The sequence below is a fragment of the Protopterus annectens genome, chromosome 2.part1 (assembly GCF_019279795.1).
Source record: "Protopterus annectens isolate FY-2018-M chromosome 2.part1, PAN1.0, whole genome shotgun sequence".
Lineage (NCBI taxonomy): Eukaryota > Metazoa > Chordata > Ceratodontiformes > Protopteridae > Protopterus > Protopterus annectens.
The window spans coordinates 1,723,703,478-1,723,715,879 of NC_056729.1; the positions used below are offsets into that span (position 1 = coordinate 1,723,703,478).

A 12,402-nucleotide genomic window follows, 5' to 3' on the forward strand; every position below is an offset into this window, starting at 1 on the left:
CAACAAAAGAATAACTTCACCAGAAGAAAATTTAAAGCTTTTGAATGGTCCAACCAGAGCCCAGGCCTAAATCCAATAGAAAGTCTGTGGGTTGACCTGCAAAGGCCTGTGCCCAAGAGATGCCCTCACAATCTGACAAACTTGGGGAGTGCTTTTACAAGGAAGTGGTAGACTCCCACCATTCAGTCGTCTTGGGAATTTAAATAAGGTGCTTCAACAGAGTATTTAAGGGTGTGCACACTTGTGCAACCAGCTTATTGTATGTTTTTTAATTTTATATACCCCCCCCCCCCCAACAGATGTTTTTCAATTGAATTGTACAAGTTGGAGGTCACGTTAAAGTTGGAAAAAGTTTTGATATGGCACCCCTCACCCCATTCACACACTGGAAAAGAGGTTTAAGATGGATATAAAATGTATAACTTTTGTGGGACACAAACTAAATTGAATTACTAACTGGCGGGACATTTCCCCAAGGGTAAAGTTGTGAGGGGGATAGATTTTGTGTGTATTCAAGTGTCGAGCTGTCTTGTAGTGGTGGTATCATTAAGCAAATGGATTTCATTTTGTAGTTAAGATGCACATTGGAATTTGGGGGGGGGGGTGCAGGCACATGCTTGGGGCTGGCCCATGTTACTCAAGTGGATCTAAAAAAAGATTGGTTATCAACTGAACTTAAACACGCAGCCCTCCTGGTGTACAATAACTAGTACAGTCCTTAGACAAGTCTCAGATTTGCTGTTCACTGGGGCTGTAATTTACATGCCCCTGTGTGTTGCTTTTAATAATCTTGCTTGGTTTTGGATCATTCCATCTTCCACCACTCGTGTTGCTCTCTCCTATGTCATTGAAAATAGCTAAATAGTATGTTTGTGTAGATCGGTTTTAGTGTAGACAGGTTACGTAAACAAATATGCAGTGTGATTCTTTGTCTGTGTATGTGTGTGTATTATTTATGTGTGTGTGAAGGCATTTCATCTTAAATGTTGGTTGTTATGCAGTTAGTATATTTTGTTTCTAACAAGTTTTTTTCTTTACCTAGGACATTGGACACCATGCCGATTCGCAGGAGTGTAGCATCATCACAAGAGGCTCCCTCTAAAAAAGCTCCAGCACCTGCACCAGAACCGGAGAAAGCTGGTAATGCAAATAACCTTGTCATACAGAGAAGTAAAATGTTGTGCTTCAGACAGATTTTTCACACTTTTTTCACTGTTTCTTTAAAACCAATCTAGAAATGGAAACTGCCAAGTTAAGTGGCAACTGAAGCAGTTTTAAAATTTATTTTGGTGTTTGTGTATGATTAGTCTTTTTTTTTTTTTTTTTTTTTTTTTTTTTTGAGTAGTTGATATACATGCATAATTCATTTATAGCTGTATTCATTGTACTGCCCACTGCTTCACTTTTACATGATCTGTAGGGTTTGTCTTCATAACGCATTCTTTATAAAGGAAGGGTGGGTGTAGAATTGGTGACCAGGCAATTTACTTAATGAAGCCATGATGTTCATAGACATTGTTCACAGTGGTTATAGTACGGCAAGAAGTGAGTTGGTTTTGTCACTTTGTGCATTAGGAAACCAGGGTGTTGAAGTGTGTGTGTGGGGATTACCTTTTCTTGTCAGACTGGTACGGGTGTTTTGCTCTGGCTCACTTTCATTAAATTCTCATGCTCGTTTTACAGCAGGTGGATACCGGCACATTACTGACCTGTTTATCTTTGTAGCTGCTGCTGTAGTGTATGTATTGTATGTGATCAAAATGTCACTTTTTAGACCTGTCAAAAGGTTATTTTTAGCACCTTTGTTTCCCCCAATGCCTTCAGACCGAATGGCAATTGTTTGCGTTTCTATATTAATAAATTTGCATCTCTAAGCCTATATTGTTAAAACACTTTACCTCGAAGCAGATCCATGGGGACTAAAACTGAACTAGGGATTACATAGGTTCATAGATTAGTACTACGCTAACTTGCGAGCCATTTTAAGCCTAACCAATTATCCCCTCTAAGATTCAAACCTTGTATTTGTAAGGCAAACACCTTAACCATTAGGCCACCCTCCCAACATGCTCTACAAGCCACGATGCTTCGCTAGGGACAGCTTGCACCTGTCACCCCCGGGCTTTCGTATATTGGCAAAGGCTCTTGCCACCCCCAAAGTGCCTTTTTTAGGCAAGGCTCAAAAGACAAACCCACCTCCATAGATATCACAAGGGATAAGAAACTAAGAGTAGTGCTACTCAATGCCAGACGTCTAAACCTCAATATGCACTCACTCAAAACTCTCCTTAGCATGGAGAACATCGATATCTGTGCAGTAACGGATACCTGGTTCAAGTGCCCCAGAGCACCCCAGCACTACCAGGTTATACCTCATACCATGTTTTTCGGCCCCAAAACTTGGACCGAACCACAAAAGGAGGGAGAGTATCAATATTAGTCAGATACCCACACCTCCAGATTGGTAGCACAGCACGAAGCATCAGACTATCCATGTGCAACTAACAGTGGGTAAAACTGCCTTCCAGTTTATAGCCTGCTACAAACCACCCTCCCAAACCCAGGAACCTCACTTGGCCTTCCTGAGAACACTGGAAAATATGAAGGTTTCTCCAAACACCATTATATTGGGCGACTTCAACTACCCAAACATAGACTGGGAGCATTGCTCTAGCTAGCCCAAAGGTTCCCAGAATTTATAATCTCAAATGCTATGGAACAGCTTGTAACCGCTCCCACAAGAGGGGAGAACATACTGGACCTGATCACCAACATGGGGACTCTCTGCTGCAGACCAGAAGTGTATCCCTCAACTGGTAAGATCAGACCATAAACTAATCTTACTAGATATTCACATCCCGACCCCAGCCCCTGCCCAGAAAACCACAGTGGAAAAACTTCTCTAAAGCAAATTTCACACTCCTCAAAACTAAGGTGGAATCCTTCAAAGCCCCCGGGCCTGTAGGAAGTACGGCGCAGACTGCAGAATCCTTTATAAACACATTCTATGAACACCTTCAGGAATGCATGGATCATGCAATCCCAAACAAAACCAAGACCCAATCCTCCAAAGGCAGGCGTCCTGTCTGGTGGACCCCAGCCATAAACAAACTATACAATAGAAGGAGGAAGCTACTACATGATAGAGCAAAATCCCTAAAAGGGAAGGCATCTCTGATCCGTATTGGCAAAAAACTGCAGGCACTCATAAAATTGTTTAAGGCCAGCTTCGAGAGAAAAATTGCACAGGACACCAAGGATAATCACAAGGCTTTCTTTAGTTTGTTAGAAACCTGGGTGGGAATTCCCAGATATGCTCAGAATTAGTCCAAAATGACAAAAAAAATACACCGAACCCGCAGACATTGCCAACATCCTAGCTGACAGGTTCAGAACAAACCCCCCCCCCCCATTCCCCACCAAAGGGGCAAATATCTATCCCAGCAGAGAGCTGCCCCCCGACATCTCAGATGCTCAGGTAAGAGCCGCCCTATCCAAAGCAAAAAAACACAGCATCAATGGGACCAGACGGTGTCCCGGGCTGCGTCCTACATTAACTCCAAGAAGAGCTAAACCCAAACATAAAACTACTGTTCAATCTCAGCCTTACTACAGGATATGTGCCCAAAGAGTGGCGTACAGCAACAGTGGTCCCTCTCCACAAAGGTGGTGCCTCAACGGATCCTGGAAACTATCGCCCCATAAGCCTGACTAGCTTGGTCTGCAAAGCTATGGAAAGGATCATCATGTCCCTCATAAATATATTGGGGACCTACGGACACTGGATCCTACCCAGTTCGGCTTTAAGGGCAGATCCTGTCTCTTAAACCTGGTCTATATCTTTGAGATAGTCACCAAGGCCATTGACTAGGGGAACGTGGTCTACACAGCCTACCTGGACCTCGCAAAAGCCTTCGATACAGCCTACCTGGACCTCGCAAAAGCCTTCGATACAATACCCGACTCTGGCATTTATAGATAAGCTCACGAGCTTAAACATAAACCCCTATGTCATTAGATGGGTTGCAAACTGGCTCAAGGACAGAACCCACATGGTTAGAATTGCTGGAGCCATGTCGGACTCCAAACCAGTTACAAGTGGCGTCCCACAAGGCTCAGTCCTGGGACCTCTCTTGTTCGGTATATATTTCTCGGAGGTACAGGCCAACACGGAAGGACTGTGGCTGACCAAGTTTGCAGATGACTGCAAACTAGGTGCCATAATCGAGACTCCAGCCAACACAAGCATCCTACAAAAGGGCCTCATAGAAACAGACAACTGATGCCAGAGCCATGGCCTCAAGCTAAACGCCAAAAAGTGTATAGTCATCCCCTTTGGCAAAAACTAAGTGCCCACAAATTATCACATAGGTGGTAATCTATTAAGTACGGAAGAAGTAATTGGGGACCTGTGGACCCAAGTTGATAGCAATCTCTCATTTGAAAACGACATGGCCAAAGTGGTTAGAAAAACATTTTTGTATAGCCCACCTAATCATGAAGGGATTCTCATCTAGATCAGGGGAGGTCATCGTGCCTCTTTACTCATCCCTCATCAGGCCCATAAATGAGTACAGTGCCCCTTTTGGGATGTACCTTACCAGACACCTGCAGCAACTGGAAAGACCCCAAAAGTACCTCACCAAGAGTATCAAAGGACTCAAACAGATGCCATATGCTGCCCAGTTAAACTCCAGCTCTACTCGGTGGCATACTGCCTGCTCAGAGGCGATCTGTGCTTGACATATCCCATCGAGCTATGCGTTCGAGACTTTATTTTCAGCACTGAAATAAATAGGACGTGCTGGAGGGACAGATTCATAACCCAGATGCTCCCTTCACTCTGGAATAAAATCCCAGTCCCGGTTAGGCAGAGTCCCTCATTGACTCTTCAAGAGGAATCTTTAGTGGAGGGGAGATCGTAGATTTACTCCGGGTTTCTGTCTGTGTCATTGTTAGACAGATGCACAGTATACTAACCTCGAAAAGGGCATAGCAAAATTCATTTTAAAATGGGTGGTGAAAGCCAAACACTGGCTAGGCTTGTAAATGCCCTAGGGCAGATAGCCTAGTATGAACCTTTGAACTACAGATCACTCATCTGTGTAGACAGATGCCAATCTACAATGTAGGATATGGCCCAGAATTCGTAGACTTTGGGAAAGGTATATTTCAGTGAGGAGCTGGTAAATACATCTACTTGACATGATTCTTAAAAACATGGCTACCTCTTGTACTACTCCTATTTTCTCTCTAGTAAATGATGACCATGACCTTCTCCCTCAAATGCTCCTATTGCAGACCTAAATTCCCTCATGGCCCAGCCCCAAAACAGCACTACAGCAGCAGTCTTCTTTAAGGTATTCCACACCCATTTATTACAATGCATAAAGAGGGCAGTCCCAACCAGAGAAGTGTCATGGGAAATTTTAAAAATGAACCACTGTGGTGATACACTGTCCTAAGTGTGCTATGGAGCAAAAGAAAACCTCTTTCAAGGCCAACGTCAAAAGAAATATTGTACAAAATAAAGATTAAAAATGTTCTCCATTGCTGTGAAATGGGTCATAATGACCCAGTAGACATTGCCAGCATCCTTGGAAAACAAATTTAGTCCCAACTTTGCCCCAAGACTACTTCTGTTCAAAACCCCTGAGAAAGCTAATCCCTTACACACGCAAATATCAATAAGGTAGTGTACCGAAACCATTAACCAAGGTCCAAATATGCTTCCTTTGTGGGACCTGACAGTATACCTGGTTACTTGAGTTTTAAACATGCCCATATAGATCTGCCTGAACTGTAACTTGTGTAGCTGCTGGTTTGTCTCCATCATGAGTAGCTTAGAGCTGTGGCGATGCCACTCTAAGGTTGATTTACAACAGACTCCAGGTAAGTCTTGTTCGTTTGGTACATCTGCAGTTATTTGCAAAGACAGAGGATGCATTATGACCAACCCCTTAAACTGCGGGTGTGTGTTTGTGTCTTTTTGTTTTTTTTTAAATCCTTATTAGTCTGACCCTTTGGAGGGCGGCCACGGTGGTGCAGTGGTTAGCATTGCTGCCTCAGAGCAAGAGGTTCTCCGGTTCGATCCTCAGATGTGGTGCCTTCTGTGAGGAGTCTGCATGTCCTCCCTGTGGTCGCGTGGGTTTCCTCCGGGTGCTCCGGTTTCCTCCCACATCCCAAAGACATGCTGCAGGTGGATTGGACACTCTAAATTGGCCCTAGGTGTGCATGTGAGTGTGCCTTCTGTGGAAGGTTGGGTGCCGGGCTGGCAACTCGACACCGTAAAAGTCCACTGCCATTCAATGTGCGGACAAGGTGATCCGCTGTGGCGACCCCTAACCGGGAAAAAGCCGAAAGAAGAAGAAGATTAGTCTGACCCTTTGGATCCACGGTGGTGGTGCTGCAGTAGCGTTGTCGCCTCACAGTAAGATGCTGATCAGTTTGCCTCTCAGCTAGAGCATCTTCTGCGTGGAGACATGCGTGAATGGGCGTACCTTCGTTGAAGGTTGTGCGTCAGGGCTGCCAACTCTGCACGTAAAAATCAACTGCCAATCATTAGCGGACCGGAGTTCTGCTGTGGCGACCCCTAACCGGGAAAAGCCAAAAGACACATTAACGGACTGTTATATAGACAGAACCTGAATGGCACAAAAAGTGTATACAAGGATAGCAAAATTGAATGGTGTTGGACCACAGGGTCCGAAAGGGGTCAAGGTTTCTGCTGCAAAAAAACCCTACCCCCTCTGACAGGGATTCTAAAGCACTGGATAGATGGGGAAAAAACGTTTTACACATCTGCTACTTTGGCTAGAACTGTTTTAAATTGTCAGTTTCGTATCCTCCAATATCAGCAATATATCATGACACTGCTCAAACAGAAAATGATGACAAATTCTGAATGTGCAGAAAACGAAGAAAATTTAGGATTTGTTGCATGCAGCTGAACAAGAAAGCATATTTTGCAGTGTGGGTTTGATTCTCTGCAGGGCCACTGTTATGGGTTCTGTCATTAGGAGTCATGCTTGGTTAAAGAAATTCTGCCTGACCATGTTAAAAGCAAAATTATTAGATGCTACTTTACAAAATGATACCTTGTTTTGTGTCAAGGCAGAAGAGGTGTTAAAGAAAATGGAGGACAAAGCTAAATCTATGCAAACTACCAAGGATTTCTTACAGGTACAGCCATCTAGATTTAGCTGACACTGGCCTACAAAGAATTGGTTCTTTCCAGTCTTAGACAAACCTCAAAGGGGCAGATCCAGACACCCTAGAGGCAGATCACAGCTGCAAGGTCCCTACAGGTCAAAGCAGTGGAGTGCCTCTACCTCCCAAGGTGGAGAAGACTAATCACAACCATACAGGAAACAGTCCCAGTGACCTCCCCCTCCCTGCACCAAGCATTTATTTTCTGGCAGCACCCTTAGGGGGAAAACTAGCACCTTTTTCTCAAAATTGGCACATTATATAACCCAGGACAAATGGGTTCTAGACAGTGTCACAAGGCTACAAGTTTCATTTCCATACCCTGCCAAGAGCAAACAGTTGGCCAGACCTGCCATAAAATCAATGGGCAGAGGCTCAGCTCTTGTGGACATGAGGGCAATTCAAGTGCCACCACAAGAGCAGGGACAAGGATTTTACTGAAGACTGTTCTTGGTACCCTTAAAGGACAAAGCATGGAGACCAATACTGGGCCTATCTCTTCTCTTGACTTTCCTCGATATACCAAAAGTCAAGATGTTGACCTTACAGTAGCTTCTGCCCATGCTGAGCAGCAAGGCTTGGTTTGTGACTTTAGACCTAAAAGAGGAATACCTGCATGTCCCAATCAGGCAATCGTGCAGAAGATGCCTTTGATTCAAGGCTGGCTCAAAGCATTATCAGTTCTCTGCACTGCCCTCTGGCTTATCTACTGCACCCAGGGTCTTCACAAAGTGCCTGGCACCAGTAATTGCTTACTGCAGACAGAGAACTACAAATATGTCCTTACTTGGACGACTGCCTCATACAAGCAGAGAACAAGGATATTCTACTACAGCATCTTACTTTTGTGAAGACTTTTAACATGCTAGGGTATACAGTCAACAAACCTAAATCAAAACTAGTACTCTCAAGAGATAATATTCCTGGGTGCAAGCTTAAATACAACTGCCCAGATGGCTTATCTCACTCCAGATAAAGGCAACTGACTACCTATTTCAAGGAAATGGCAACAAAGGCCCAGTTATCTGCAAGAAAAATTCTGCAGGCTTTGGGTTTCATGTCATCCTGCATCTTACTAATTCCATATGCAAGACTGCATATGAGGAACAGTCAATGGTACCTAAAGTGTCTGGATACAGCATTGCCACAGTCTGGAAACCATGATTATTCTAATACCCTGCCTGCAACAGGAGTTTTGATGGTGGGAAAAGGCTCGTCACCAAAACAAGGGACAGCCATTTTCACTACCCCCAACCAGGCAGAGCCTAACGACAGATGCATCGGATTATGTCTGGGGGGGGGGGGGGCAGCACATGGCAGGAAGAGGCATTCAGGGCACCTGGTCCACAAACCAAAAGAGTCTACATATCAATCTAAAAGAGATGCTAGCTGTTCAAAATGCCCTGACAGCCTTCAAGGACCTACTTCATCCAGGACTACTACTGATGGAAAACACCACGGTCATGTGGTACATAAACAAGCAGGGGGGAACTCATTCTTACCCCCTATGCAGACTGGCCATGGCTTTATGGGGCACAGCGTTGACTTGCCAAGTTCATCTGCAGGCACAATTCCTGCCAGGAAAGGAAAGTACTCGAGCAGGCGAACTAAGCAGAAACCGCATGGATCCCCACGAGTGGCACCTGGATCCGCAAGTCTTCAGCATAACAATGGAATGGGGATGCCCGGACATCTATTTGCCTCCCCTCAAAACAGTCAACTAAGAAAATTTGGCACAAGGACTTATAGACAAGCTTGGAAAATGGACACCTTATCTTTCAACTGGACAACCTATCAGTATATGCCTTTCCTCCACTACCTCTCTTCACCAAAGTGCTCCTGAAGGTCAAGCAGGAGAAGCCAAAAATGATTGCCCCAGATTGGCCACGCCAGTACTGGTACTTTTATCTTAAGGAACTTGTCCCAATGCCCAGCCTGGACCTTACCTCATCTAGTGTCCCAACAGAACAGTCTGATTCTGCATAGCCAGCTCAGGACCCTAAACCTGGCAGCATGGCGGATAATGTAGCCATACAAACCACACCACTTAGTAAAGCTGTGATGTCATTTTAGAAGCCAGAAGTCATACAACTAGAAAATCCTATGCTGGGAAATGGAAGGGATTTTGCACATGGAACCAAGCTCAAAGAACTGATAAGCTGTTCCAGATATTGCTCAGATTTTGCAATATTTAAGTGAGCTGCTCGGCAAAGGCCTATCTTTTTAATCAGTTAAAATCCATGCCTCTGCCATTTCGTCTCATTACAATACAGAGCCACCACTCCTTTTTTTATTTATTTTTTTCTATTCCTCTCATCCTTAAGGCAGTACCTCGGAGCCAAAAACTTAAGGCCTCCAAGGAGACTCACGATACCTGCATGGAACCTATATTATATCTTGGAAAAACTCACCTTACCTCCTTTTGAGCCAGCTGCTACTGCGGACATAAAATTCTTATCTTGGAAAACAGCTCTGCTCCTACCAATAACTTCTGCAAGACTAGTTTCAGAGCTACAGGCTCTCATGGCTGTGGAACCCTTTATCATTTTTCTATCCAGACAGGGTCTCTCTGAGAACGAACCCTACATTTATGCTCAAGGTGGTATCCAGTGTAGCCCTTAACCAAACAATTAATTTGCCAACTTTTTATCCAAATTCGCAGAACAAGGGGATGAATTTGCATTCTTTGGACGTACGCAAGACCACTTAGATTCTACTTGGACAAAACTAAAGTTTTCAGAGCAATTACTAGTGGCATATGCCACTGCATCACAAGAGGCTATCTCCAAGCAGACTGGATAGGTCACGGCATTCGTTTCTGCTATTCACAACATGGCTGACCAGTGCCAAAGGGCATTAGGCCACATTCAACCAGAGCTGGTAAGTGTACACAACTGTACTTTTACTATTGCTACAAGAACTAGTAGGCCATCAGGTGGTGAACATGCTTGATTGGCTGTTAACTGATGTGCTGTTAGTGGGATGGGTGATAGTGATCAAATACCAGTGTTAGGAGGCACAGTAAGGTCAAATACGCCTTTCTGCTGTAGATGTGTTTATGCTGGGTGTACTTTGTGTGTGTGTGTGTGTGTGTGTGTGTGTGTGTGTGTGTGTGTGTGTGGACTGATTGGCCTTCATCCCCAGTGCTGTCTTCTGTTAGGCTGTTTCCTGTGGTACAAGGTTTCATCTCCTCTTCTGCCTTCCTTTGTATGCTGTGGGATTCTGAGCAGGTCACTTGATCAGACGGTGCTTTGAGGAATTGAGAACTTTGGGCTTTGCTCCTCAGTCCTTTTACCCACGTGCTTGATTTACTTATTTTTAGATATTTTACTTGGTATATGTATATATACATGTGTATGCAGTTTCTGCAGTTCGTGTGGGTGTGCATGTGCGGATCAGGCTCCCACTATTTCTTTTAAAATGATGCAAACTAAAAATGAACCACACTGTATAGAATGCATTTTTTTTCCATTTCCCCTGGTCTTTTGGGTTTCTAATACCATGATGGGAATAGACCTAATTCCCAAGTCAAAGTATGATTAAAGTTCATGAAATTGGTGTTCTTTCAGTCCTTGATGGCCAGATGTGCTCTTTGCAGCATTCGTAGAGGGCCCAGAATTGACTACTGTAATTCCATATGGATTATCTGTAGCATTTCTAAATACGACTAAATTCTAAGACCCGTTGCTCCTACTGCTTTTGGAATGGTCTGGGTATTCTTCACACTGCCTTTGTTTCTCGCCTGCAAGTCCTGGTGTGTTATGGCTGTCTACAGTGTTTTGTGTGCAGAATCACGGTGTAGTAATGTTGTTGTTCAGTGCTACTTTTGACTTTTCGTGGACTGCTGTTTCTTTCTGAACTGTTAATAGATGTTCCCATGTAATGTAAACATTATTTTTCTGAATCCATCTCTTTTCCTTTATCTACATCTCCACCTCCTACGAATACTTCAACTGCTCTAACCTCCACCACTCCTCAAAACAAACATCCTTGACTGCATCATCACTTCCCCCAAAACACATAAACATTACTTCCAATTACTATTTCCCAAAATATCACAGAGTTAGCCATACTTACTACAAACACCTATATAGGAAAAAACAACAAATCAATTCATATCTTGTACCAATTCACATTCACAGATCTCAGTCACCTCCTTTTAGATGGTGACATTCATCCCAACCCAGGCCCCACCACTACCTCCTGTCCTCACACCTAGGTCTTATTCCTCATCCCAATGCAACCCTAGCCTCTCCTCTAACTCACTTTTACTAGCTCACTTAAATATACGAAGTATTAACAGTAAAATAACAGTTTCATGCCCTACTGCAATTTCACAACTTTGATCTATTATGTCTCGCAGAGACTTGGTTAGAACCCCATGTCCAGGACTGTAATATCCCCCCTCCTGGGTATAATATTCTAAGAGTAGACCTCCCTAGCAAGAAAGGAGGGGGTATAGCCTTAGTGTATAAAACAGGTCTCCAACTCACTCCATTAAATTCTTGTCTCCCATCTGACACTAACTCTGAAATTCTCTTTACTAAGCTCCAATTAAATACTAGCAAGGCGATGTATATTCTGTGCTCTTACATTCCACCTGGCAACAACATCAACCTCCTTGAAAATATCCTTAGCTGGCTATCCACTTCATATCCACAAGAAACCATAGTACTTGGCGACTTTAACGTTGACTGGAATACCTGTAATGCCAATACCCCTTCTAACCACATTAATCTGCATGGCTTTACTCAGATTGTCTACTCGCCCACTCGTATCCACAAACCCACCAAAAAAGAATCCATCCTTGACTGGATTCTAATAAATACCTCCCCCACATTCTACTCAGTAGGCACACTCCCAGAAGATACGAGTGATCACTTTCGACAGAAGTCCAGTATAGTTAACCTAAAAGTCTCAAAACCATATGCTCCAACAAGAACCCCTGAATGCTTCCAAAACGAACTTAGACTCTGTAACTGGTCACCCCTAAAATACCTACAACTTGATGAAGCAGTAGTCTACTTTTAATTCAAAATTCCTTGAAATTCTTAACCTCCATTCCCCTATCCGTACCCTTAAAAATAGGACCAAAATTGCACCCTGGCTTACAAAAGAAACGAAGCACAAAATGTTGCTAAGAAACACACTCTGGTCAAAATGGTGTGCTTCTAAAGACCCTTCTGATCACAC

At 43.8% G+C, this 12,402-nt stretch overlaps 1 protein-coding gene across 1 annotated transcript in view; it reads left to right on the forward strand.

The window, feature by feature from the left end:
* The window catches only part of HP1BP3 (heterochromatin protein 1 binding protein 3), a 290,037-nt gene that overhangs the window by 18,276 nt on the left and 259,359 nt on the right, over positions 1-12,402 (forward strand). Inside the window, exon 2 of the mRNA XM_044063174.1 lies at positions 1,043-1,140. Coding sequence (XP_043919109.1) covers positions 1,056-1,140 — 85 coding nt within the window. The 5' untranslated portion in view covers positions 1,043-1,055. The remainder of the gene's footprint in view (positions 1-1,042; positions 1,141-12,402) is intronic.